The following is a 25,089-nucleotide window of genomic DNA, read 5'->3' as shown; positions in this document are numbered from 1 at the left end:
CTTCACCCAGACTGGTGATTTCAGAGGCTGTATTATAATTTTGCGATGTTGCTTCAGAGGCATTACAAAACATTAAAGTACATTTAGCCTTGAATTGTCATTTACGATTATTGCAGGAAATTAGGGCTCGCTCCATCATAAATGTGACAATAGATTGAGAACACAGCTTCTATTATGACTAAATGGAAACAAAGAGGAAAGAAGTATTAAGGGCACAGCCATTTCTGGTGTGGGTGCCCAGGCACCCAGGGAGCTAGAGGCTGCCATTGGAGGATGGGGTGCTGCGCTGGGCTAGGGGCCTCTATCCATGTGCCAGGGGCCCACAGAGCCTCCTTCCCACATGTAAAGGATAATTAGGAGTGGGTGGAGAGCATCTGCCTGGGTTCTCTTGTCTTCTCTGACTGGCCCCCGCCTCTTCTGTTTGTAGTATCCCCCTCATCCTCCAAACACCTTTAGTCGTCAGCTTTACTTAATTGCAGACTGCTCACCCCTGACTGGGGAGGGGTCACTGGAACCTCAGCATTTAGAAGGAAGAAGTGAGGCCAAAAGTGTGGACAGCCCTGAGACCGGGGTGGGAGACTGAGGTGCCCCTGCCTCTGTACATCTCCTTGTACTGGGTGAGATATCCATGAAGATTGCCAGCAAACTCCCTAGGAATCGGTGGGCGTCACAGAGAGAGCCCAGGTTCAAAGTCTGTTCTGCCCAGGTATGCCCCATTTCCTTGGGCAGGAGGTGGTAGGTTTCTACCCACGTGGACTTAGGCCTGAGGTTGTCATTTAGGAGATCTGTGTCCCCTGTAAGGTGCATCTCTGGTTCCTGGGAGATAAGGTGGCTCTCTGCCCAGCAAGGATCAGCCCTTCATTCTCTGTGGTATTGGCCCAGGTGGGTCATTTCGTTTCAGATAGGCATTTGGTTCCAGAGCCTCCCACTTTACTAATTCTTTTTAAAGTAAGTTTATTTATTTATTCATACTTATTTGAAAGGGAGAGAGAGAGTGCGAGAGATCTGCTTCTTCATTCCCTGCATGCCTGTAGTAGCTGGGAATGGGCCAGGCGAAAGACAGGAGCCAGGAACTCCATCTTGGTCTCATATAGGTTGCATGGATCCAAGTACTGGGTCATCATCTACTGCTCCCAGGCATATTAACAGGAAGCTGGACTGGAAGTGTGGAGAAGCTGGGACTCAAACCAGGCACTCTGTTATGGGATGCGGCTGTCCCAAGCAGTGGCTTAACTGCTGCACTGCAATGCCCACCCCCCACTGTATTCTTCTCAACCATTTCATCCAAAGGCTTCTCCACACCCCCTGACACATACATGCACATGTGCACACAAGCACACATGTGTACACCCACATGCACATGCACATGTGCATAAATGAGCACACAGGGCTGTGCTTCAGCACTGCCACCCGGCCCAGCCCAAGAACCTCTGGATGAGGCCTGCTTCCCTGCCCCCCACCTTCACCTTTCCCAGACTTTGCCCTTATAGGTCCTAATCTGGCAAACCCACTCCATGGCTTGGCCTTCAGGCCTTTACTGTGTGGGCCCAGTGGCTGGGTATACCTGCTCAGAATGCAGGTTCCTGAACCACTTCTCGGGGCAGGGTGGGTGGGGAGGGGTGGATCTGTGTTTGTAACAAACTCCCTGAGAGATTTTCAATTTGCATGCAAGTCCGTGAATGGGAGATCCCCACTTCCAGAACAGTTTGCAGCCAGAAGGAATCAATCCTGGTTTCCTGGGAAGGCTGTCATGCTCAAGGTCTGTGACGCAGCCATGCAAGGGACATTCTGGGAAGGGGGCCTTCCACTCCTCACTCATCCATCCCCCCATCTGCGTTTCCTGGGGTCTGGAAACTCAGAGGTCACACAGAGCTAGGCTCACTGAGAAAACTGTCCCACAGAACCATACCACACCTTTTAGCCAGGAAGGGCCTGGCATGAGGATGTCTTCCTTGCCCCAGTGTCTCTCAGGGTCAAGTTTGCCCAGGTACCCCACCTCTTTCCCTCTCTCCTGAACCAGTGGCTCCCCTTGAACTCCAACGGCCTTCATGTTTCTGATCTGCCTGCTCTGCAGAGCACTCTGGGAAAACCTATTCTGCATTTCTTTTGCTTGAGTGGTTTGCCTCTGGCCACACCTACTGGTCTGGCTTTGGCCCTAAAGCCCTTATCCCAGTGGTGAAGGGCAGATTTCCAAGTGTCTGCCTCTTGTCCAGAGCTGGCTGCACCGAGAGCTGGTCCCTGGTGAATTCTCTTGGCTCATTGCCGAAGTGTCTCTCCCAGAGCAGGTTACCAGGGAAATAAAAGTGTTCCCAGCGCTGATGCAGACAACCATGACTTAACACAGCTTCCTGCTCCAGTTGCCTAAATCTGCCTGTGCCCATAGCTGTGCAGGCCACGTAGGGAGTGTCCTTGGCACGTTTTGACTTGTGATAAATACTGCTTTATTTCATTCAAGGAGAGGCTGCCAGCCATTGGCATTGCCTGCTGTTTATGGGACAGTCATGGCTTGGGAAGTCCCTTATCAGCTGCAGGCCTGTGCACACGGCCCCTGTACTCTAACGCTTGTCAGACTGCCCATTCTCAGGTGCGTGTGGAGGCAGCCAGGGTGCCGCGAGGTGGCAGGTGTGCTAGAGGCAGAGCTATCCAGGACTGCCCAGGCTCCAGCTTCTGTCCAGCTGGTATCCTTGGACAAGTCTGTTTTCCACCCATAAGGTGGGTTGGATGATGCCCACCTTCTATAGTCATTGTGAGGACTCAATTTGTAAAACCCCAAGCTGGGCCTTGGATAAGTCAATCCATTGCAGCCTTTTGGTTTCCTTATCCCAAGTACCAAGGCTTCTTCTCTGTTTCTGGTCCATTCCATGGGGTGCTGGGTACCGAGTTTTAGAGATATCCCATCACAGAGCTCAGGCTGTTGGACCCACAAGAAGAGGACCACTACCACCCCTGTGTGTGCTCTCCTGCCCCCACCAATTGCTGCTGAGGGAGAGCAGGGAGGATGGACCCAGGTGTTGTGGAGAAACATCTGCAAGGCTTCCCAACCACCTAGAGAGGCAGCTGCTCCCCTGCTCAGAAGAACAAACCTCAGGGATTTGCCTAGAGTTGCTGATCCCAGGTTCCCTCACTCCTTTGCATGGAAATGGACAAGAGGCTCACATGCAGCCCAGACAAGGTGTGTTGGTGGTTTATGCTTGAGCACAAGGATGATAGCATGGCTGGAAGAAGTTCCACCATTGGCTCCATGAGGGGAGCCGGGCAGCGGTTTAGGTGGGGTAGGGAAGTGTAGCTGTTTCTCCTCGGCATGTGGCACTTTGGCTCATACCCCATGGCACATGGTACCTCAGTTTGCACTCAACCTGTGTTCTCAGCAGGTGCTGGTGTTTTTCTTACATGTGACATCCTTGAAATGGTGGTGTTGCTCACAACTCCGAGCCCAGGAAAGACATGTATCAGGCAGTAGGAAGTCTTTTGCAGTTAGTATGGGGATGCACCTTTCCCCATTTGCTTGGGAGCTGCGTGGACAGGGACCTGTGGTTGCAGTGTATGAATGTTCAAATGGGAGATGGATGCACATCGGGTTGGGTGGGGTTTGATTTTGTGAGCCCTGTTGGGATCTAGCCTGTCTCCAAACCGCACAGGTGGGCTCCCTCAGAGCCCTGGACTCCAGGCTCCAGATACCATGAAGGAAAACCTGTGGCAGAGGATCTGGGATGAGGAGTAAAGAATGAGGGGATAAGGCGGAATGGGGGCAGTGAGGTTGTACATGCACCCCTGGAAACTCAGGGGCAAAGTAAATCCTCACGCAACATGTTCAACTATTCCCCCCACACCCTCTCCCTGCCCTGCTCTCCAGGGGAAGGCAGAAATGGTTCAGTACACTGACTTCTGCTCTAGAAACAAAGGCACAGGGGCCTGATTAAGTGCCAACTCTTCCATTATATAGCTGTGTGACTTGGGGTAATTTTCCTAACTTCTCTGGGCCTTTATTTCCCCCATTTACAAGATCAGATAATTAGAACACACGATTTCTATTGTGTCTTCTACCTCTAAAAGTTTCTATGACTCTTCAAGCAAGAAACCTGGAGCCCTGTCTTCTGTTGTGACTGCTTTGAGATGGAGAAATCAGCAATTTTTTAAACACTTATTTTATTTATTTGAAATACAGAGTTACAGAGAGAGGTAGAGATAGAAAGAGGTCGTCTATCCACTGGTTCACTCCCCACGTGGCCACAACGGCTGAGCTGCGCTGATCTGAAGCCAGGAGCCAGGAGCTTCTTCCCGGTCTCCCATGAGAGTTCAGGGGCCCAAGGACTTGGGCCACCTTCAACTGCTTTCCCAGGCCATAGCAGAGAGCTGGATCGGAAGAGGAGCAGCTGGGGCTAGAACCAGTGCCCATTTGGGATGCTGGCGCATCAGGCCATGGCTTTAACCCACTGCGCCAGAGCACAGGCCCCGAAATCAGCAAAATTGTTTTGAGAAGGGTGCCTCTTTTCTTTTTCTGTAGCCAGGGAAGGTTCTGGAATGATAAGAAAGCCAGAGGCTGGTGCTGGGGTGGAGAAACGGCACAACATACTCCATTCTAGGCCCCTTCTCTCCACCATGGTGGGTCAGCTCTTCCAGCTCCCAGGAAGTGGCTTTAATGCATATCTCAATCCACATGAAGGGAAGTCAGGAATAACTAGGGAGTTATAGAAGTTTTCCAGGGCTCCCTTCATAGACAGGGAGGTTAAACCACAGAGATGCACTTTGTCACAGTACTGGAGGCTGGAAGTCCAAGATCACCATGCTAGCAGGGTTAGCTTCTTTGGAGGCCACTTCTTGGCTTGTAGGTGACCTTCCACACTCATCTTTCTGTGGTGCCTTGCCCTAGAATCCTCTTCCTATATGGACACCAGTAATGTTGATTGATTAGGGCTCACCTTAATTATATCTTTAAAGATCCTGTCTCCAGAAAATGTGTCTCTCACATTTTGAAGTGCCAGGGGTTTAGACATATGAATTTGAGGGAAGGGGCACAATTTAACCCATAGCAATGCCCATGGTATTAACTGTGCTTGTTGGAATACTTAACAACATATACCTGAACTTCTTATTCAAAAGTACAACACATGTACTGAAAAGTACACATATTGTATGTTTCTAGCTTGAACACACTCACATAACCAGATTAAGAAACAGCATTACTAGTGTCCCCAAACCTCCACTTTGTGTCCACTCCTGTATTATCCCCCTCACTCCAGAGGTAATCATTATCCTGACTGTTAACACCATATATACAATAGCTTCTCCTGTTTTTGTACTTTGCCTATATAACATCCCACAAAATGCACCTGTCTTCTTCACTCAACATTCTATTGTGGGATTCATTCTATTGTAAGGTGTGTTGTAGCTTGCTATTCTCACTGCTGTATAGTATTACACTTTGTGAATATTTCACAATGGGCCTATGCATTTAGTCATTGATGAATTTTTGCATAGTTTTCAGTTGAAGACTAATATATATGTTGCTGTGGACATTCTTGTCTCTGTCTTTTGAGGGACATATTTTATGTATTACTGCTGGTGTAAGCCTAGAAGTGGAGTTGCTGGGTCATAGAGTGTGTACATTTGCAGCTTTAGTAGAGACTGCTACATGTGTTTAAAGTTGTTGTACCAGTTTGCTGTTCCTCAGCAGGAGTGTGTGGGAGTTCCAGTTGCTCATGTCCTTGCCTATACATGGTTTTCCCCTCAGCCAATCTATTTCATTTTAGCCTTTCTGGTGAGTGTGTGATGCCACTTCAGTGTGGCTTTCATATACACTTCTTTGACGACTCTTGATGGTGATCACTTTTGCATTTATTCATTGGCCATTTGTATAGCCTCCTTTGAAAAGTGCTTATTCAAGTCTTTTGCCCATTTTTTTCTTCCTCGATTTTCTGGTTTTTTTTTCTTGTTGTTTTGGATGGATAATTTATATATTTGTATATGCTTGAAGAGTCTTCTGCTGGTTCTGAGACAATTTCCAGAGTAAAAATGGGGAGTTTATGATTTAAAAAAAGAGCTAGAGGTCAGCGCCGTGGCTCAATAGGCTAATCCTCCACCTTGCGGCGCCGGCACACCGGGTTCTAGTCCCGGTCGTGGCGCCGGATTCTGTTCCAGTTGCCCCTCTTCCAGGCCAGCTCTCTGCTATGGCCCAGGAGTGCAGCGGAGGATGGCCCAAGTGCTTGGTCCCTGCACCCCATGGGAGACCAGGAGAAGCACCTGGCTCCTGGCTTCGGATCAGCACGGTGCGCCGGACGCAGTGCGCCAGCCGCGGCAGCCATTGGAGGGTGAACCAACAGTAAAGGAAGACCTTTCTCTCTGTCTTTCTCTCTCACTATCCACTCTACCTGTAAAAAAAAAAAAAAAAAGCTGGGACATCTAAATAAACTAGGTAACTCAGTTGATCACCATACAGTGTGTTTCAATTTTAAGGAGATTTAATAATGCAAATCAAAAGATATCACGGGCTCATACATGAGAAGGAAAGCAAGAGCCATGTTTTCTTTAAATGGCTTTTCAGGGCTCTCACTTGCTTCTTTTCCTACATCTTTACGAAGGGGGTCACCTTCAGAGTCCAGTTCCAGTTGTCACTGATTCAGCCCTCAGCTGTCTCTCTGTTGTGATCTGCCTTGGGTTCATTGAGTTTCTGACATTTCATGATCCTCTGAGCCCAACCCTCTAATTTTATCAATGAGTAATCAAGCCTGAAAGGGTTAAAGGACATTTCAGGTTCACACAACTGGTTAGTACAAAGCCAAGACTAGGATCTAATGCTTTCTTCAAAGCATTTTGATAAATATTCAGTATTTAAGTAGACCCACAAATACCTTTGATCTTGTACAAGGTTATTGTAAGGCATTGATATCTGTTGAAATATTTGGAGGATAGAGGGAAGACACTGGCCTGGACATCAGAGGACTCAGCCACTGATGGCCTGGGCCTAGTGTTCCCCACTGCTTTTTCACTGTAAAATCATAAGGCTTCACTATAAGGTTTCTGACATGTCTTCCAACTCCAAGTTCTACATCCAAAAATATCTTGCATGAAGGAAGAGAAAAAGTGCTGCTTTTTGCAACAGGAAACACGTAAGTATAGATTTCCTATGAAAGGAAAGGATTGGTTTTCTTTGATCAATAAAGACAAAAGAGAGAAATCAGACTTCAAGTAAATAAAGTCCCAGTGGTAGAGAGCAGCCACCCCATTTCTATCTCTTTTACTTAAAATGGGGAAAAGGAAATGTGTACTTACAGGGAGTTGGGGTACACCTGCGAGACAGAGTGATGTTATCTTAAGGGGATGAAGATGTTCCTCTGCAGGTCACAAAATTAAGGCATCTAAGCAATTGGCTGGAAATAAGAGAAAACCACAGGTAAATTAGCTTAAGCAAAGAAAAAGAAAAAGAATGTCTTAAGCTTGTGGAATTGAAAGTCCATGGGTAGACATTATTTCAGGACTGGCAGGATCAAGTTCAAGTAATATTTGAAATCATTTTCTTCCTTTCTTGTACCATTTCTTTGCTTTTGTTGAATTGACCAAGAAGAGCATTTCAGAGAAGGCTTTCCTATGTTGCCAAAGTCATGGCTACAGGATTTCAGGCTTATATTTTCTGTAGTATGAGTCATACTCATCAGAGATGAAAGAAAGAGGCTTGATAGTGGGGAAGCCCTGGTCATCTGGCTTGTGTCCCACTCCTTTCCTAATAGCTGCTGAGATGAATAACCTTAGCTAAGCTGGAAGAGGGGCAACCGGGACAGAATCCGGCGCCCCAACCTGGACTAGAACCCGGGGTGCCGGCGCCACAGGCAGAGGATTAGCCAAGTGAGCCGTGGCGCCAGCTGAGTGAATTGTGTTTTACTATGTTGAAATACCTGAGACAGGCTTTCTTCATGAAGACAAAAGGCTTATTTAATAGCTCATAGTGTCGGAAGCTGAAGGTCTAAATGTCATGGTTCAGGCTCTGTTGGAGGCCTCCCTTGGCTACATCTCCTCATGGCTGATGGCACTGGTGGCAGTGTTTGAGGAAGTAAGTGATCACATTGCCAAACAGGCAGTCAGGGAGAGACTCATGGGGCAGACTCAGGCTTTTATAACCAGTCAGTCCAGGACACCAGCCTCCTTTCAGTGGAGAGTACCCTCAATTACATAAGGGCCTGCATGAGCCCCATGTCTTAAAGATCCCATCCTGACCCAGTTTTCTTGGAGGATAAAGCACATTGTGACTAGGCTTCTCACCATGCACAGTTCCAACCTGCACCACAACAAGCTGGTCCCCCACTCCCGCTATTCTTCTGGTTCTTCCTCTCATCCTTTTCTCACCTCAGATGCCTCTCAGCATGGACACACACACTTCCTCCACTGCCCAGGACACAAACACATGTACCTGGGCTGCTCCTCACAGTGGCCACCCTCAAGCACAGCCTTGCCCTGGGATGCATTTATTCCCAAAGTTTCTGGAGCATGATGCCATAGGCTTTTGACACCTTCTGCACCCCAGCCTGCCTTTCCTGGGTTTGGCTTGTTTGGTTGAATGGGCTACTTGGATTCCTGCACCTTTCTCTATCCTCTCCCGAACTCAGCTGTAAATGTCCACAGGTTTGCCTTTACATGCCTAAAACAGTTGCCCATTCAGGGTCCAAGCAAGAATCCTGTTCTTCAGCCATCCAAGGCCAGAGAGCATAATTCCAGGGGAATCATTATCAGCTACCCCTTTACCCTCCTGCCATGTCTTTACCAAGCTTCTAGAACAATCTGAAGCCTCTTTATTCCATACCTTTCTTTCTGGGATGGGATTGTGAAAAGTGATATCTGATTTTTCTCCTGTAAGTCCAAAATCATTTTTCTAAGGACAATTGTCCTAAGCAATAAAGTGATTATGTACATATAGAAGACTTCAATTTAGTCTAAGATTTAGGATGGGCTATTGGCACATATTTTAATGAGAGTCAATATTTCTCAAACTTTCAATAAATACATAATGAAGATCTACTGTACTAGGCATGAGTTAGTGCCTGAGACATAAATCTTTGCTGCCTTCCACCGCCACCCCCACCACTGCTCACTGGGGCCCAGGCATGGAAATTCATATTAAAGTAATGGGGCTGTTCTGCCATGGAAACAACAACAAGGTCTGGGAAGGTCCATTATCTTTGAAAAGTCAGAGAGCCCTTCCCAGAGCAGAGGATCCTTGAGCTGGAAGGAGTTTCCTGGAGTCCATCCTCAGCAGAGACATGGAGCATTCTGGAAAAACAGTAGCACTGGGCTTGCTCAAGAGGTCCCTAGTGAAGAGGCTCAGGAGAGAAGTCTCAAGGGGTCTTTTTTTTAGGCTGTATTCTATTCATTTTCTTAGTAATTTGAACCAAATTGGTTCAGTGTAGTGCATATCATCCATTTCATCAGTCAAAATAGAGATAAGAGCTTCTACCACACCTGCCTCAATGTATGGTTGGAAGAATCAAATTGGCATGAAGGGCCTGGATATGATGCTAAGAAGCTTGGACCCTAGTATAGTTGACACATCAGCTGGGTGTCTTGTTAAAATGCATTGTGCTCAGCAGGGCTGAGGTGCAGTCAGAGTTTCTGCAAGTCTAACAAGCTCTCTGGAGATGCCATGGACCATGCTCTGAGTGGCAAGAGTGAAGGCAATTAGGCATCACTGAGAATTTGAATTAGGGAATGATTATAATCCCTTGTGTCTGTGTGACTAGAAATTTTAAAAAGTATAAGTGTATTCCCTAGCTTTAATTTGTATAATATCCCTGTGATATTGTGACTCCCTCACTGTTGTAATTTTCAGATGGGGATCGTGAAGTATAGGAAAGGTAAACAATGAGAGTTTGACAGTTGGGAAGGGCCTCAGAAACCTTAGTCCTCACTTTCTACAAAAGGAAATCCAGCTATCATCTTTGAGAATTGAAACCCCAAGTTTGTGTGATTTTATGCAATTGCTCACAATTGCTCATTGTGATTTTATGTATTGTTATGTAGGTCTTTAAAGACAAAGTATGGATGAAATTCTTCTATCTGTCTTCACAGACATCTCAGGCTTGCCTTCCTCTCTGGGCTACCTGCTGGGAGAGGATATGGGATTGGATCTCTGGATCGCAGATGTAAAACATGAACTTGGCAACACCCTTGGCTGGAACATCACAGTTTTTAGGCTGTCTTCCATTCGTTTTCTTTATAGTTGGAATCAGATTGGTTCAGTGCAGGGAATATCATCCATTTCATCAGTCAAAATAGAGATAAGAGCTTCTACCACACCTGCCTCAATGTATGGTTGGAAGAATCAAATTGGCATGCCCCACAAATGGATTGTGTATCTACCATGTGCCCACTGCTGTGCCGGGTACTGCAGATACAGATTAGGACAGATCGAGCTCCTAACCCCATGGAGGCCCTATGGTTGAGAAAACTGCCAAGGAAGATCAATATTTCATCTAAAAACTTAAAGGGTACACAGAGCAGCCAGGGAATGTGGGCATTCTGGGAGTTTATAAAGCAGAGAGGTCTCAGATAGATTTCCTGTAGGAAATGGTCTTTCAGTAGAGAATAGAAAAATCAATGAGAATTAGCAAGGTGAGGAGAAGAGAGACTGGCAGAGAGATATCCCTAGGGCAGGAGGGAGTTGACTGGCTTGGGGAGCTAAGCCTGGGTTGGGTATATGCAGAAGATGCAGCAAGCTGGGAGTGGTGTAAGGAGAGACTAGATGAATAGCTGGGTCAGATCTTGTAGGACTTTTTAGGTTGTGGGATCTTATATACTAAGGTCAATATGAAGCCAGTGAGACATGTTAAGCAAAACGGGAACTGATGTGTGACATAACAAGATGACTGGAGCTGTAGTGGAGAACTGCTTGAGCCATAGTAATTGGGGGGCTTCTGCCAGTAATAACATTGGCTCCAATTAGGATGGTAACCATGGCAATGCTGAGAAGGGAACAGATTCTTGTGGTATAACTGATATATGTAGGGACTGATTGGCTGTGGAAGTGAGAGGGGAGAAAGTAGATGAGGATGAGTTGCAAGTTTCCATTTGGAAACACTCAAGACATGGAAACAGATGTTGTTATGATTGGGAGCACTGGAGAGCACAGCTTTGGATGGGTGGCTGGTCATTACTTCAGTATGGACGTGGCTCATTATTTAGGTGTAGATGGACTATCCAAACCTTGATGTTGAATAGGCGATTGCCTGCAGAGGTCTGGCTCTGGGTGTGTTCTGAGGCTGGTGACAATTTGGGAACTTTATATCCCTAGAGATGCTATGAAAATTTCAAGCCCGAGTTTTGGAGGAGGTGCCAATGAGAGGAAAGGAGAAGTAGAAAGCTGGGTCCAGTGCCCAGAGGGGCTCTGCCAATGGGTGATCTGGTAGACGAGACAGTGCCAGAGAAAACAGAGATAAGGAGTAGCTTTAAAAATGAAAGCAGGATGTTATTATTGTTGCACTGTACTGTGCTGTGCTGACTTTATATAATACTGTGCATTTCTGACACTTACTACTATACTCAGATGGGAGAAATTATATTTAATATTCCCAAAGCTGTGAGTCAATTTCCTCAAAGTTCTTTTTGCCCCTATTTAAAAAAAAATCGCCAGGAGTGATTTATTCTTATCGTGTCATGCAACAGTCATTGCATTTTCAAATCATTAACAGGAAGGCATCCTCATCTGATCGTTCTCAGTACAAAACCTTATCTCAGAAGTCCGATACCATCTCCTCAGCCTTCTGAGAGGCTTTACTGATTTCAGCTGAGATCTTCAGCTCTACATCAAACACAGTCTGAGCCCAGCTCCTGTGTGCATCTCCTATGGTATCTCCCATCAGCTGATTTCATTTCTTTTGCCTCTAGTCCTAGCGTTTGGTGGTAGCCTGTTCCAAGAATTTCATTGCTAAGTGACATGATGAACAGATAATAGGGAGTGGAACTCTTTTTCTAATTTACTTTGACACTGAATTCTCAGCTGCATTTATGGGGAGGGGCAGAATCAGCCTGTGATGGAACAGAATAGTCTCCTACTTGGAATTTAAATGAAGTTTCATAGAAAAGTATCCTTCCTCAGAACTGTTCCCATGGATGGCAGTGGGGGTAGGTGGAGGTTCTGGCTTCCCATAGAATGAATCCAATCAAAAGCAGACATTCTGTAGGAGTCTAGCCTGCCAGACTCTTATTCAAAGCTACTTTGCTTCTTTGAATTCCATCAAGTTTCTCTCTTAGTAACAGAAAGTTTATTGTATTCACCTTAAATACAAAAAGGTTCTTTCAAGATGCCACCTTTCCTTGTCACAGAGGTGTGTTAGGAGGGAACTTTATTTCTTGACAGTTGAGATGCTGTTCCCCATCATGACAGCCACAAGCAGAAGTTCATTTATGAATTTGAGGCCGTTTGAGTTCAAAGATCTTAATTTGCTACTGGGGACTGAGCAAGCATTTGATCCCCAGTCTCTTGAGGTGCTCCTGGTTGGGGCAGTGTTGCAGGTATTGAACTCAGGACCAGGAGACCAGAGCCAAACTTCAGGACTTGCTAGGTGTGAGGGGCAGATCATTTTGCCAAATCCATGCCTCAGCTTTCTTATTTGTGTATTAGCAACAGAATTTAGCAGAAGCCATCTTGGGGGCTTATTGTAAGTTTTAAATAGGTGCTTAGAAGAGTGTCTATGATATGTAGGCACTGTATTAATTTTAACTGTGCTCATTGCCTGGGCAACCAATTGTATTATATAATAAGAAGTGTGAGCTGCCATTCATCAACCACTAGTATGCTCAGTGCTTGATGTTAGCCTTTCTGATATTAATGAATTAGATGCTATTATTTTATCCATGGTCTCATAGCTACTTCATGTTATGGCTGACATTCAAACAAAGGTCTGACTTTAAATCCTAGCTCTTGTTCTTTCCACTGTATAGTTAGAGTGAAGGATGGGAGAAAAAAGCAAGGGGCAACATCACTGGAGTGGAGGGCTTCTTGGTCAATTAATCTGATAAGCAGATAGTTGGGAGCATAATTGCCTCTTGTCTTTCCTCCTGGAAAGGAGTTCTGTGAGGATAGGAAGTTGGGGGAAAGGCTCAGGGCTTCAGGCTTCCTGGGGTTCAGAATTTATTCCTCACTTTGCACCTGTGATTTACAGCAGTTTCTTCCTTTTTCACATCCTGCATCCCTTTTATTTTAAATGCCAAGAACCCACATATATGTGTGCCATATATTTGTGTGCATGTTGGGAGAAGGATAAGTATGAAGCTTTAGGGAAGAGTCATGGGAGCTTCATTTCCAGGAAGCAGAAAGAACTTCGGGGTATTAATCACCAGCTCTAACTTCTAGCTCTCTCTCTCTCTCTCTCTCTCTCTCTGCTACTGATTAGCAGGCTAGCCCTGGAAAAGTCATTGAATTTTATTGACCTTAACTGTGAGTTTGAGACTGGAAGGGTCTGCCATCTTATGGTTCTACTTAGTGTTCTCCTAGATCTCTGGTCTCTGGGAGTTATCTTGGTGGCAGCTGTGATGCTGTTGGTGGTGGTGATGATGGAGGAGGTGATGAAGATGATGACAATAGAAGTGGTCACAAAGAGCATAATGAAGATGGTGCAGTGGAGATGGAGACGTTGGAAGAAGTAGTGGTCACAACCTACCATGGCCTTTACCTTGCAACAGACAGTATTCTTAGCTGTGTGTGCATTGTTCAATCCTGTTCAGTCTTCCACGCAGCTGGTGTCATCTCCGTTTTGCGGATGAGGAGCCTGAGCCTCAGACAGGAAAGCTGAGTATCCACTGCTGGGTGGAATTGCCTGGGTTTGGTAGAGACAAAGTCAGAAGTGTCCAGGGAGTACTTTCTTGGAACACCTGTGACAGTGCAAGGTGGGAGGGGCCTCAATCTGGCCACCAAGCTCTGTACTCCATTCGTTATGTCTCATCTCAGCTGTACCCAGCAGGAAGTGGAGGGTCCTGATCGTCAGAGATCAGAGGCCACATCGCATGCAGTAGACTTGGTGTTGTGCTGCATTTACCAGGTACACTTCCAGGGGATTCCTCTTCATTTCTCTATCAGTTTTCCTCCTTGACAGCAGTCTCCAGCCCTAGGCTCTGGGTCTTGGCATGCGGTTTCTCTGATAAAGATTTCTTCATCTTTGTGGGGGACTGTGATTTAAAGACCCCTGAGATGAACTGTTCTGGTGATGTGAATCTCTTCCAATATATTCCTTTGATAAATATAGCTTTCCATATCCTATTTTACCCATTGACCCACACATGTACTCTATACACCATGGGGCCCTCTTGGAGAGAAAATGAAAAAATTAGTTTTTAGTGTAGAGAACAATGGATTAGTCAGTAGAAGAGGGGGCTTATGGTGGAAGCTGCTGGTCCCTGAAGGCTGTTGTTCAGAGCTCAGGATTCCTCAGTCCCTGTCTAACCCTCCCTCTTGGACTGGGGGTTGTGGTTGCAGTCTTGGTTGATTGAGAAGGTGCTCCCTTCACTCAGTTCCCATTCTCTTCTTCCTTCCCAAAGGGCTAGGGGTGAAAATTAACCAGGCATGAGGCCTCAGTCTTCAAGACTGTGAGAAACAAATTTCTGTTGTTTAAGCTCTTGAATCTCTGAGGTTTTGTTATGACTGCCTGTATTAATACATCCTGTACATAGACTAGAGTGGGTAGAAACCATGTTCTTACCTTTAATCTCTGTTGCTGTTTTACAACATTGACCGACACTGGTGGCTGGTACACAGGTTGGTGGCACCTTGAGCACACAGCCTTTGAGAGACTGATTCTCTCTTCCAGACTGACCAGAAGGCCTGCAGGGAGGAAGCTCTTGGCTCTGTGCTCTCCCCACATAGGAAGGGCTAGAACTGGCCAGCTATCTGCTCCTCTGCCTCAGTCACAGGACTCAACACCAGTCCTCCCAAGGTTTGGGGGCCCATGCAGGGATCTGGGGAAAGAAGAGCAGGCAGGAGCAGATTTGGCAGGCATGTGTGCTTGACCCCACACTCTGCAAATTCCCATGCTGCCTCAGCATGGCTTCAGCCAGGGTTGATTGATTCTGTCTGGCTCTAAAGAGAGCTCTTGGGAGGGCAAACTCCAGCAGACTGGAAGGCCTTGTGCGTGGACTGTGGGCTGTGTGAATCCTCACTGCTCTGGGGAGTCTGCTGGCTCATCTATAGACAAATCCCTGAGGTCTTTTCAGGCCAGCAAATTCTGTGGTTTTAAATTGCTCGCTATTTACAGGGAACTAAATTCTATTAGATAGTACAGCCTATCCGTTAATCAGTGCTAACATGGTGTGGCTTGTGACTGGGTGGTATGAGTACATTCATCGTGGGGGATACCCCAGCTGTACACTTTACCATCACACAGTCTGCAGCTTCCTTGGCAGGCCTGGTGGCCCTGTGCCCTTGTGTTACTAGGGATGAAGCATGGCTTCACCTGTCATGCTGAGAAACAGCTACAGGCTTTTATAGCCACGTCACACTTAAGAACCTTACTAGCAATGGATTTAGAACAGAAGGCACAGAAAGCCATATAGCTGCATACAGCTGAGATCCACACAGAAAAATATTTACTTAACAGATCCTGGTTGATCATTTACAATGCATCATCAAGGAACAGAAGCACTAAAGCACACTGACGAACTTCAATGCTGTTTACTTGGGTGCAAGTGGCTGTCTTACAACTCTAGCAGGAGGGTTTATTTCAGAAAGTATTATGATAGAGATTTACAGTTTTCTTCTTGTACTGAACCTTGTGGAGCAGAATGAGATGGATATAGTACATGGTGCATGCAGACCATCTGGGATCGGGTTTTTGAGGCACGTGGCTGAGGGCTCTGACCTCCACATTGCAGATGGAGTCACACAGTTCTTTCCTGGGCTCCTTCCAATGTCTGGGGTGAGGATGGAACATCAAACTATTGCCTTCAGGGACAGAAGCAGCCAACTGTAGCACTTGTATCATTTTAAAGATGTGACCTACACCCTTTTCAGAAAACCCAATATGACTGTCTTCTCCAAAAGAAAAATTCTCAATACTAAAGAGGTCAAGAAAGTGAATTGGCTTAAACACAGGTCACCAAGTGGACAGACCACTAGAAAAGTGACTACAAGATGTCTAAGAAGTCCCGGTGCCATCCCAGGACATGGGACATGAGGGTTGCTCACAGGTTGAGTGGGGGGTATGCTTAGTCCATGGACACCTACATCCCATTTGTGTTGCTTCCAAAGTCTCTCGCTTTCCTCTGACAAACTTAGCAAAGAGTGATAACTGCCCTCTGCCAGACACCTGTCAGCTAGTAAAGGAGCTGACCTGTAGCTCACTCAGTTGCCTCCTCAAGTCCATCCAAGAAAATCATGGTGGCAGCATAGGAAGGACTGCACATGACTTGTTTTGAGGAAGGGCTGCATATGACTTGTTTTGTGGTGTTTTTGGAAAGATGGAAGAGGGGAAAGTGAGGAAAGCAGAGGTGCCATTGCTTTACATTCTGGAGAAACATACAAAAAGAGAAGAAATGGAGATGAAAAAGGAAAGGGGAGAATGAGAAGGAAAGGAAGACAGAGAGAAAAGAGAGCAGAAGGAAGATAGGAGACAGGACCAAAGGCGAGGGCAGCTCAGAAATGACAGGGGTTGGCAAGGCAGGTGTCAAGGAGAGGAACCAGAGGGCAGCAGATCTTAGTTGCTGTCAGCATTAAAACATGATGCTTCCAAGACAAGCAAGTGACAGCAGTATGGCCCATATCAGTGCCCACTGATCTGGGCTCCACTTCAATTTGGAGCATTGCTGGGCCCTGCCTCCTACAGTCTCTGAGTCTCTGGGTTTGAGCCTGAGAATTTGCATATCTAACGCATTTCCTGGTGGTGGTGATGTGGCTCCAGGGACCCCCCTCTTTGAAAACCACTGTCTTAGAGGTTACAGACTCAACCATGGTTGTTGCTGATTTGGGCTCCTTGGGTCAGCCAAGGTCAGTGAGTGAGAGCAACATCTTTACTGCCTTGCAAAAGCAGATTGGCAAACACTTGCACATAAATTGAGAAAGCGCTAAAACCTTTTATTGGATGTATTTGTCTTTTCCTGGCTTTTCATTCAACTAACCATATGCTTACTTTCCACTGGCAATTGCTATTTAAATGTCAGTTGACAGCAGATGTTGCTCACCCTACTCTGTGCAAGTTAATTTATTGTCTACAAAAGCTGATGGAGTGTTCTCCATCCATGCTGGCTTCCCATTGCCTCCACCCATCCCTTTGTTGCAGCCATACTGAGCCCCACAGCTCTCAGAAGGTAAACTGCCATCGCATTCCTCCATCCCCTGTTCGTGCTGGGTGTTTGCCTGGGCTGCCCTCTCCGTGGCTACTGCTTACTCTCCTTCAATTTTGCCTGAATGTTCCTGCCTGTGGGAAGGTCAGCCAGCACTTCTTGTTGCTGCTACGATGCTCTGCTAAGACTGTTATTGTGGCCCTTAGCAAAACAGGCTGTCACCACCTTGTCCTCCTTAGCTTTGTATCGTTAGTACTTAGTTTGCAATGGACCTTTCTATCAAGAAATGATTACCAAGTGAATAAATAAAGTCCAGAGAACATAAATCAGAAAAAAAAGGTGTGGGGATGGTGTCTAACTTGTGCTTCCTGTGATCAGAGTTAGAAAAAAATTGGAAAATAGAGGCAGGAACAGACAGCAGGTGGACTGAGCAGCCATCATAGCCACAGACATGTTAAATCATCCTCAGCTTCCCCTGACCCCAACCCCTTGCATCCTGAGGCTTCAATTCAGTGAAATGGGACTCCATCATCAGATGGAAGGGTAAGTCTTTGAGATTTATTTAAATCACACAAAATACCTTTGCTAGGACAGAGATCAAATTTCAACATCTTTTGTGATTAATATTAGTTAAGTGTCCTTTTTTAGTGGTAATTACTTAAGACAGATGGCTGGTTGGCTGAATAGACAGACATACATAGATTAGATATACAGACAATAGAGGATAGGTAGACAGATAGATAGGCGATAGGTACATGATAGATGGATGGCTGGATGGAGGGACATAGATATACAAATGATGACTAGTGATAAATAATGAAGATAAATAGTGATAAATGATGAATGGGTCAGTGGCTAGATGGATGTATGGATGGAGAGGGAGAATGATATATTGAGAGATGATAGATAGATGATGATATATAGATAGATGATAGATGATAAGTGACAAAAGGAAGACAGATGAAGTGGATGGACAGACAGACGGATAGATAGATGCATGATAGACACACAAATGACACATAGATGATAGATGACAGATGATAGGTGACGAATAGGTAGATGGATAGATGGAAGTCAGATGATGGGTGGATATATAGACAGAGATCTTGTAGGCTAGATCACCAAGTGATGACCTAAAGTCATATTTTGTTTGCTAAATAATGTTTTTGCTTCCTTGGTCTGTGACTTTACTTTCTTTTGGGCAAGAAACAAAAGCAACAGACTTTTGTTGAATAATTTCTCTTGAGGGACCTGGTTCAGCAAGACAGTGCTGTGTAGACATGCCTCTCTTTTTATTTCATGCTGTTATTGGTCTGCATTTGAGCCTAAATCTAGAAAAAAAAAACTATAGTAAAAAAATTATAATAGCCTTGTTTGGTAACCTAGGGTAAAGGAGTCCTGCCATTCTGACTCAGGGAGGTCTTGGGCAAATCATTTAGCCTCACTTTCCCCATTTCTAAGATGTGGGAGTTACATAGCTTGTTTCCAAGGTCTCTTCCTGCTCTCCTCAAAATGGTTCTAAGATGGATTCTGGGGAACACATAAATAGTTACTTCCATTTTAAAGGTTAGAAGGGAAGAAACAGAGTACAGTGTCAGATAAATCCATGCTGCTACCATCCAGGCTGCAAAACTGAATGCACTTCTGCAAATTAAACCAAGCAGGCTCGTGCAATGCTGCTGAAATGCCAGGCTTTGGCGCAGGCTTTTGTTGGACACCTGTATCACTTCTGTTTTTTAAACAACATTACCCTGTCAAGGATGAATCTGTGTCATTTTATGGTTCTTGTCATTTTAGTGTAGTGATCAAGGAGGAAAAATGAAACCGCTTTGTGCAGAAAAACAGGCAAGATAAGAAGGCGTTTTGTAACCCAGAGTGCAAGGCTGTCTGGAGCACAATACAGATCTATCAATAATTCAGTTAAAACAGCTTACCTGTTTTACATGAGTGGGTTCAGTTCACTGATCTTCATTCAAGTTCACACTAAAGTTATTTAACTGTGGGCTGCACGTTACACCATGCAGACCAAAGCATTATAGATTTTTTTTTCCAAATGTAATATATAAGTCCAAATTGATTGCAGCCAAACATAAATTTAGTCAAGTCTTTGATATACTCTATTAAGGCATGAATAAGACTTTAAAGCTTTGTTCTAGCTACAGAGTGGCTAAGACCAGAATTGAACCAATTGCCAATAGGCAGAATAGCAAGTTGTGGACTTGGTGTTTATTCTCAACACTTTATCATCTGTAGTAATGATTTTTTCCCCCAAATGTGTAAAAGAGCAATTACTTGTCATTATAAAATGACAAATCTTACAAGAGGGCTAGTTTGGTTTTCTTCCCCCAGAGAGGCTAACTTCCATTATACTGCCCACAGGCAAGTGTTTCATATTTGTCATTGGCTTACATGCCCATGTGCTCTGCTTTCCTAGAATGAAATTATCTTTCAAACAAGAAGAGGATAGGCAAAAGTCATTTTTCCCACCTCCAGTTAAGGTAAGGGAAGTAGAGCCCAACAACCCTGCCAAGCAGTTGGCACGATCTGGTATTCAAGAATAGGTAGGTAAAGTTTAGAATGATAAATGCAAAATATATTTTTGTGCTTTCAAACTTAGTAGACTCTAAGTCATTTCAGGTTTTATTATGTGAGAGCCTTTGTATGAAGAGTAGATAAAATTGTTCTACACCATAGCTGCAAATGCATAATCAGAAACGTGATTAGGATTCAGCATTGCCTGCACTGTATAAATATAGGGTAGAATCCTTAGGGCTCCCTTGGTTTGACATGACTCTGGGTATGTGGCTGGGAAAGGGACAGTAGGGGGTGGGGGAGAGGGAACAGGAGACCTTGAAACTTTAAGGAAGGGTCAGGAAGGATTATTTTAACCTGTGCTGTACAGTCCTGTAGCCACATTTGTCTGGTCCTAGTTGAGATGTACTGTGAAAGTAGAAGACACAGAGTGTCATAGACTTAGTATGAAAAAAGAATGTTAATATATCTCTGATAATTTTTATATTCACTGCATGTTCAAATTACATGTGAAATTGGATTACATGTATATTACATTAAATAGCTTTTAAAAATAAATTTCTTTTACTTTTTGAATGTGATGGCTCAAATTTATTAAATGATATATATGGTTTCCATTACATATTCCTGGTGGACAGTGTTATTTCACAAACTAGAATTATGATGAGTGTTTACTTTCTCACTGCATTTCTATAATTTTCAAACTGAAAATATGAGAGACAATATTGTATCTTGAGAACAATCTATGTATCTCCTGGATTGTGGAGTCTGGCCAGCATGTGTCCTGGGTATGGCTATGTGCAACTTTCCTTCTCTGAGCCTCAGCTTCCTCACTGGCTAAATGATGATGATAGCTGCTTTGTCCTCACCAGGTCGAAGCGCGCTGGGCTGTTGTCAGGAGTGAGAAATGCATGGGAAATTAGCAGAGTGCTTAGCACAAACACCAGCAGAGGGAACACTCGATAAATATTCAGCATTGCTCTTCCTTACATCTCGAAGCCCGTCGGATGCATAATTCTTTAATCCCAGTCCATTTCTAATTCATGTCCTTGTCTCTCGTTCTTTCAGTTTGTACTTGCTATCCTATCTGCACCCAGGAAGTTGAATTTTCCCTTTTCCTTATCATTGAGACTCTCCACTCTCATTCTCTATTTTCTGCTACTTGTTCACATTGAGCACCACCTCCCACTTCCCAACTTCAGCTCACATTGACTTCAGAGTGAGAATTCTATCCTAAAACTACCAACCAAGCCACAACTTATCTGCCCCTGTCCCCTGCCTCCTACCAGGATGCTGGGTCTTGTTTACTGGACTTGGCTTCTTTTGATGGGATGATCAGTCAAGGACAATTGAGGCCAAGACAGTGCATGAGGTAAGCTCACACAAGAATATGGGCCATGATGGCCGGCACCGCAGCTCAATAGGCTAATCCTCCACCTGAGGCGCCGGCACACCGGGTTCTAGTCCCGGTAGGGGTGCCGGATTCTGTCCCAGTCGCTCCTCTTCCTGTCCAGCTCTCTGCTGTGGCCCGGGGAGTGCAGTGGAGGATGGCCCAAAGTCCTTGGGCCCTGCACCCACATGGGAGACCAGGAGAAGCACCTGGCTAGAGGCCTTTGGGGGATGAACCAACGGAAAAGGAAGATCCTTCTCTCTGTCTCTCTCACTGTCCACTCTGCCTGTCAAAACAAAAAAAAAAAAAATGGGCCATGCAAACAAGAGATCAAGAGAATGAGGAGCAAACAGCACAGAAGAAAAATCGCTTTGTAACTTCTCTCCCTTTGCCCTACAATCTGCATTGTTTTCTCACTGTTGGTTTTTAAACCTGTACTAGGCTCCACCCAGGGTGAGAACAAGGATCTGCTTATCACCTTTCTAGATTCTTGCAATCTGAGCTACAACCTCCTAGCATAGCACACAAAGAAAACTGCACTTGATTTCCATATCCTGGGAAATAAGTCCTAAGGCAAAGATGGAGGTATGTGTTCTCTGAAATTTAGTGATAGGAAAAAGGAAAACATGTAAAACGTGGTGAGGCCATGTAGCTTCCCCAGGAATTGCTTCCAACTCCTTGACAGCTAATGAGATGAATGTTCTCTATCAGAGCTACAGGAGACAAAAATGAGTGGGAACTTAAAAATGAACTTGGAACGGCACAGGTGGCTCAAAACACTGGTGCTTCTCAAAGCAGCACATAATGGCCTGATTTCCTAGGCAAGTATTTGTTTTAAATCAGGAAAATGTTGATTTTGTTGCATTGTTCCCTTTTCAGCAGCTGTAAATAGGTGATTCAGAATACACTGGACTTAAGGTAGTATTTTGCCTTTTCATCAGATCAATATGTTACTTTGCCTATTTTATTTTTAGATTTACTGAGTGTTCTCAAGGTAGCAAATTCAAAGAGGAGAAATAAGCAAATTGGTTTGTATTTCAAAGCTGGGGGCCAGAGGACTGACAGGAGTAACCCTCAGAAATTAACAAAGGAGCCGTTTCCCAGGCCCTGCTTGCTTATGGATGGGATTTGTGGAGGATTTGTTAGGAGAACTGGTATATCTCATGGCCAGAGGTCACACACAGGGATTCCCTCCACTCCCAGACAAGGGGTGCTTGGATAAGTATGTGCAGGAATGCCAGGGCTGGATGCATGAACATGGCTGTATTTCCTAGAGCACTTAATGCAATATTTACCATCCATCATAACCAGGAAGCCATCACTGCCAAGTTTGCTTCCCTGTGGTTTCCTAGAAAATCTGGTTGGAAAATGTAAATGACTTTTTCCTTGTTGTTATGATTCAAATTCAGGAGAGGAAGGAAGCATTTTGTTGAAACTGCAAATACAGCTGTCTGCCCAGGAACCTGCTTTCTGGGGTCTTGGGGTCTCCAGCAAAGTTATAGCAAATGCCCTTTTGATTCCCTGGTATCCCCCCCCCCTTTTTTTTTGGTCATTGTAGATAAACTTTGATGACCCTTATGATTTCAGTGGTTTGTGGTCTACCCGGCATCTTTTGCTGTCAGAATTGTGTAAACAGCAGTGATTCAAAATGCAAATATGCAGGCATGCAAACCAGGGCCCACCCATCCAACATCTGATTCACAGGCTGGGGGCATTTAGCAGTGTCTCTTCTCCAGGCCCATCCTTTCTGGCCCGCGCATTGCAGTTCAGTGCTGCAAAAGCAGTGAGCATGTGCCTGGCTGAACCTGAAGAAGGAAAGCTTCTATTTTTCCTTGTGTTGGCATAACTTGCTTTTTCCCCATGAAGGTAGAACAGAGAATATATCTAAAAGTGTTTGCAAAGAAGCAATGGTGCTGTTGCAGATATGAGCATGGTGATTATGGGTGTGCACTCCTGCCACCCATTTGTCCCAAACATTCTTCGTGTTAGGCTTTTCCTGATTCTGGTTCCCTTGAAACTGAATGCAAAAATAAGTCTCATAAAAATGCTTGTTCATTACCAAAGAGACACGACTTCTGTTAGATTTACAAATATCACTGGGTCTTCTTTGTGCATTCTTTAAAATACAAATACTGTTCCATCTAATATGGCTATCCTGTACATAGACATGTATTTCTTTAAAACAAAGAGACAACACCAGATTTATGGACAACATAAAATGTTTTCTGAATAACGCAACAACAACGAGAACATTTTAAAAATTAACAGGCATCAACAGGTATAAATACACTGTCTAAAGCATTTAATGGTCTTTAACACAGCCAACTCCCCGGGCTTGAAAGAGCGTTAGATTCTCTTTTGCTAGTGGCAAAAGGAGCTGTCAAGCACAACAGTGAAAAATTGGTACCATTTCCTGGCCAGTAAGCACAGAACGGAGGGGCTAAATATTTTATGGTTTTTATTTTTTGTTCTCATGCTGGGTTTTTTTCTTTCCCTCTCTCCTGCTCAGGGCTGATCGTCGTGACATTGGCCGTGTGCTGGATGCCAAACCAGATTCGGAGGATCATGGCTGCGGCCAAACCCAAGCACGACTGGACGACGTCGTACTTCCAGGCGTACATGATCCTCCTGCCCTTCGCGGATACGTTCTTCTACCTGAGCTCCGTGGTCAACCCGCTGCTGTACAACGTGTCCTCGCAGCAGTTCCGCAAGGTGTTCGCGCAGGTGCTGCGCTGCCGCCTGTCGGTGCCGCACGCCAACCACGAGAAGCACCTGCGCGCCCACAGCCGCGCCACGGCCGACAGCGTGCGCTCCGCCCGCAGCCCGCTCATCTTCCTCTCTTCCCGGCGCGGCTCCTCTGCAAGGAGAACTAACAAGGTTTTCTTGAGCACCTTTCAGAGCCAGGCCAAGCCCGAGACGCCGACCCCGGAGCCATCGAGTCTCGAGTCACCGCGGCCCAACGCAGAGACGAAACGAAACAGTTCTGCCACAGAGGACGGTTTTCAGGAGCAGGACTCATGAAGGTCAAGGAACGCAGCCTTGGGTGGGAACCGGCCCTCCCCGCCCACGAAAGCAGTTTCGCAATCAACTGGGCCCCCAGGCAGGGACAGAATGGAAGCTGATGATATTGGAAAAGGCAGATGCCCACCTCGGTAACGTCTACGGGCTGAGTCTGCCAGCCTGTCCTTGACTCTGGTCACAGAGAACAAGGGGTTGCGGGAGGCTGAACTTCCACAAGGCCCCCTTCCTTCAAGTCCACACTGAGAATTCAGACTGAATTTATTCAGAGCTTACAAAAAGGTTGCAACAAGGACCTCTCAGCATTTGCACAGGAACAAATGGAGAATCCACACTCCCCGCCCTGCCCAGAATAAAAGGACACCCAGAGAAAACGTGGGGAGGTGGGGGGGCGAGGGTCCGCGGGGTGCAGGGGTTGCATCGCTTTCTGCTTCAGCAGTGCGCCAGGAAGAGGGCTAGCTGGAGGAGCAGGGCGGTGGCGAGGAGCCCCGGCCTGAGCGCGGAGGCGGAGCTGCCCCTCTTCTTGGGCCTGGGCCCATTGCAGAGAGGGGTGTTGCAGCAGCTTATGCACACTGAGTTCAGTTTTCCAGGCGAGCAGAAGGACTGGTACCCGGCGGAGGCGATGAGGCAGGCCGCTGATGACGCGCACGACTTGCGGTACATGATCCCTGCAACACAGACCCAAAGGAGCCACGTTAACTGCGCTGGTCCAAGCATGGTGTGCCTGGGGCCCGGGTCCTCAAGGACAGCTCTTCCTTAGGTCACCCTCTGCCCAGAGACTGGGGGGGGGGGGGGAGACGCGTTTTGTTCTGAGATCCCTGGAATAGACAAACTACGTGGTGAAGGAGGCAATCACCACCATTCCACTCATTTTGATTAAATTGCTCCAAAAGCTA

General features: G+C 45.7%; 2 protein-coding genes across 3 annotated transcripts in view; one reads left to right on the top strand and one right to left on the bottom strand.

Annotated features, from left to right (window-relative positions):
• Positions 1-24,196, top strand: part of GPR39 (G protein-coupled receptor 39) — a 220,935-nt gene extending 196,739 nt beyond the window's left edge. Inside the window, exon 2 of the mRNA XM_008258901.4 lies at positions 23,685-24,196. Within this exon, the coding sequence (XP_008257123.2) occupies positions 23,685-24,196 (512 nt within the window). The remainder of the gene's footprint in view (positions 1-23,684) is intronic.
• Positions 23,249-25,089, bottom strand: part of LYPD1 (LY6/PLAUR domain containing 1) — a 35,202-nt gene continuing 33,361 nt past the window's right edge. For both annotated transcript variants that reach the window (XM_051849634.2, XM_002712411.5), the window contains one exon: positions 23,249-24,861. In XM_051849634.2, the coding sequence (XP_051705594.1) occupies positions 24,626-24,861 (236 nt within the window). In that variant the 3' untranslated portion in view covers positions 23,249-24,625. The remainder of the gene's footprint in view (positions 24,862-25,089) is intronic.

The sequence above is a fragment of the Oryctolagus cuniculus genome, chromosome 3, assembly GCF_964237555.1.
Source record: "Oryctolagus cuniculus chromosome 3, mOryCun1.1, whole genome shotgun sequence".
Taxonomy (NCBI): Eukaryota; Metazoa; Chordata; class Mammalia; order Lagomorpha; family Leporidae; genus Oryctolagus; species Oryctolagus cuniculus.
The sequence above is the reverse complement of the archived record's forward strand: the minus strand, read 5'-3'. Positions and strand labels throughout refer to the sequence as shown.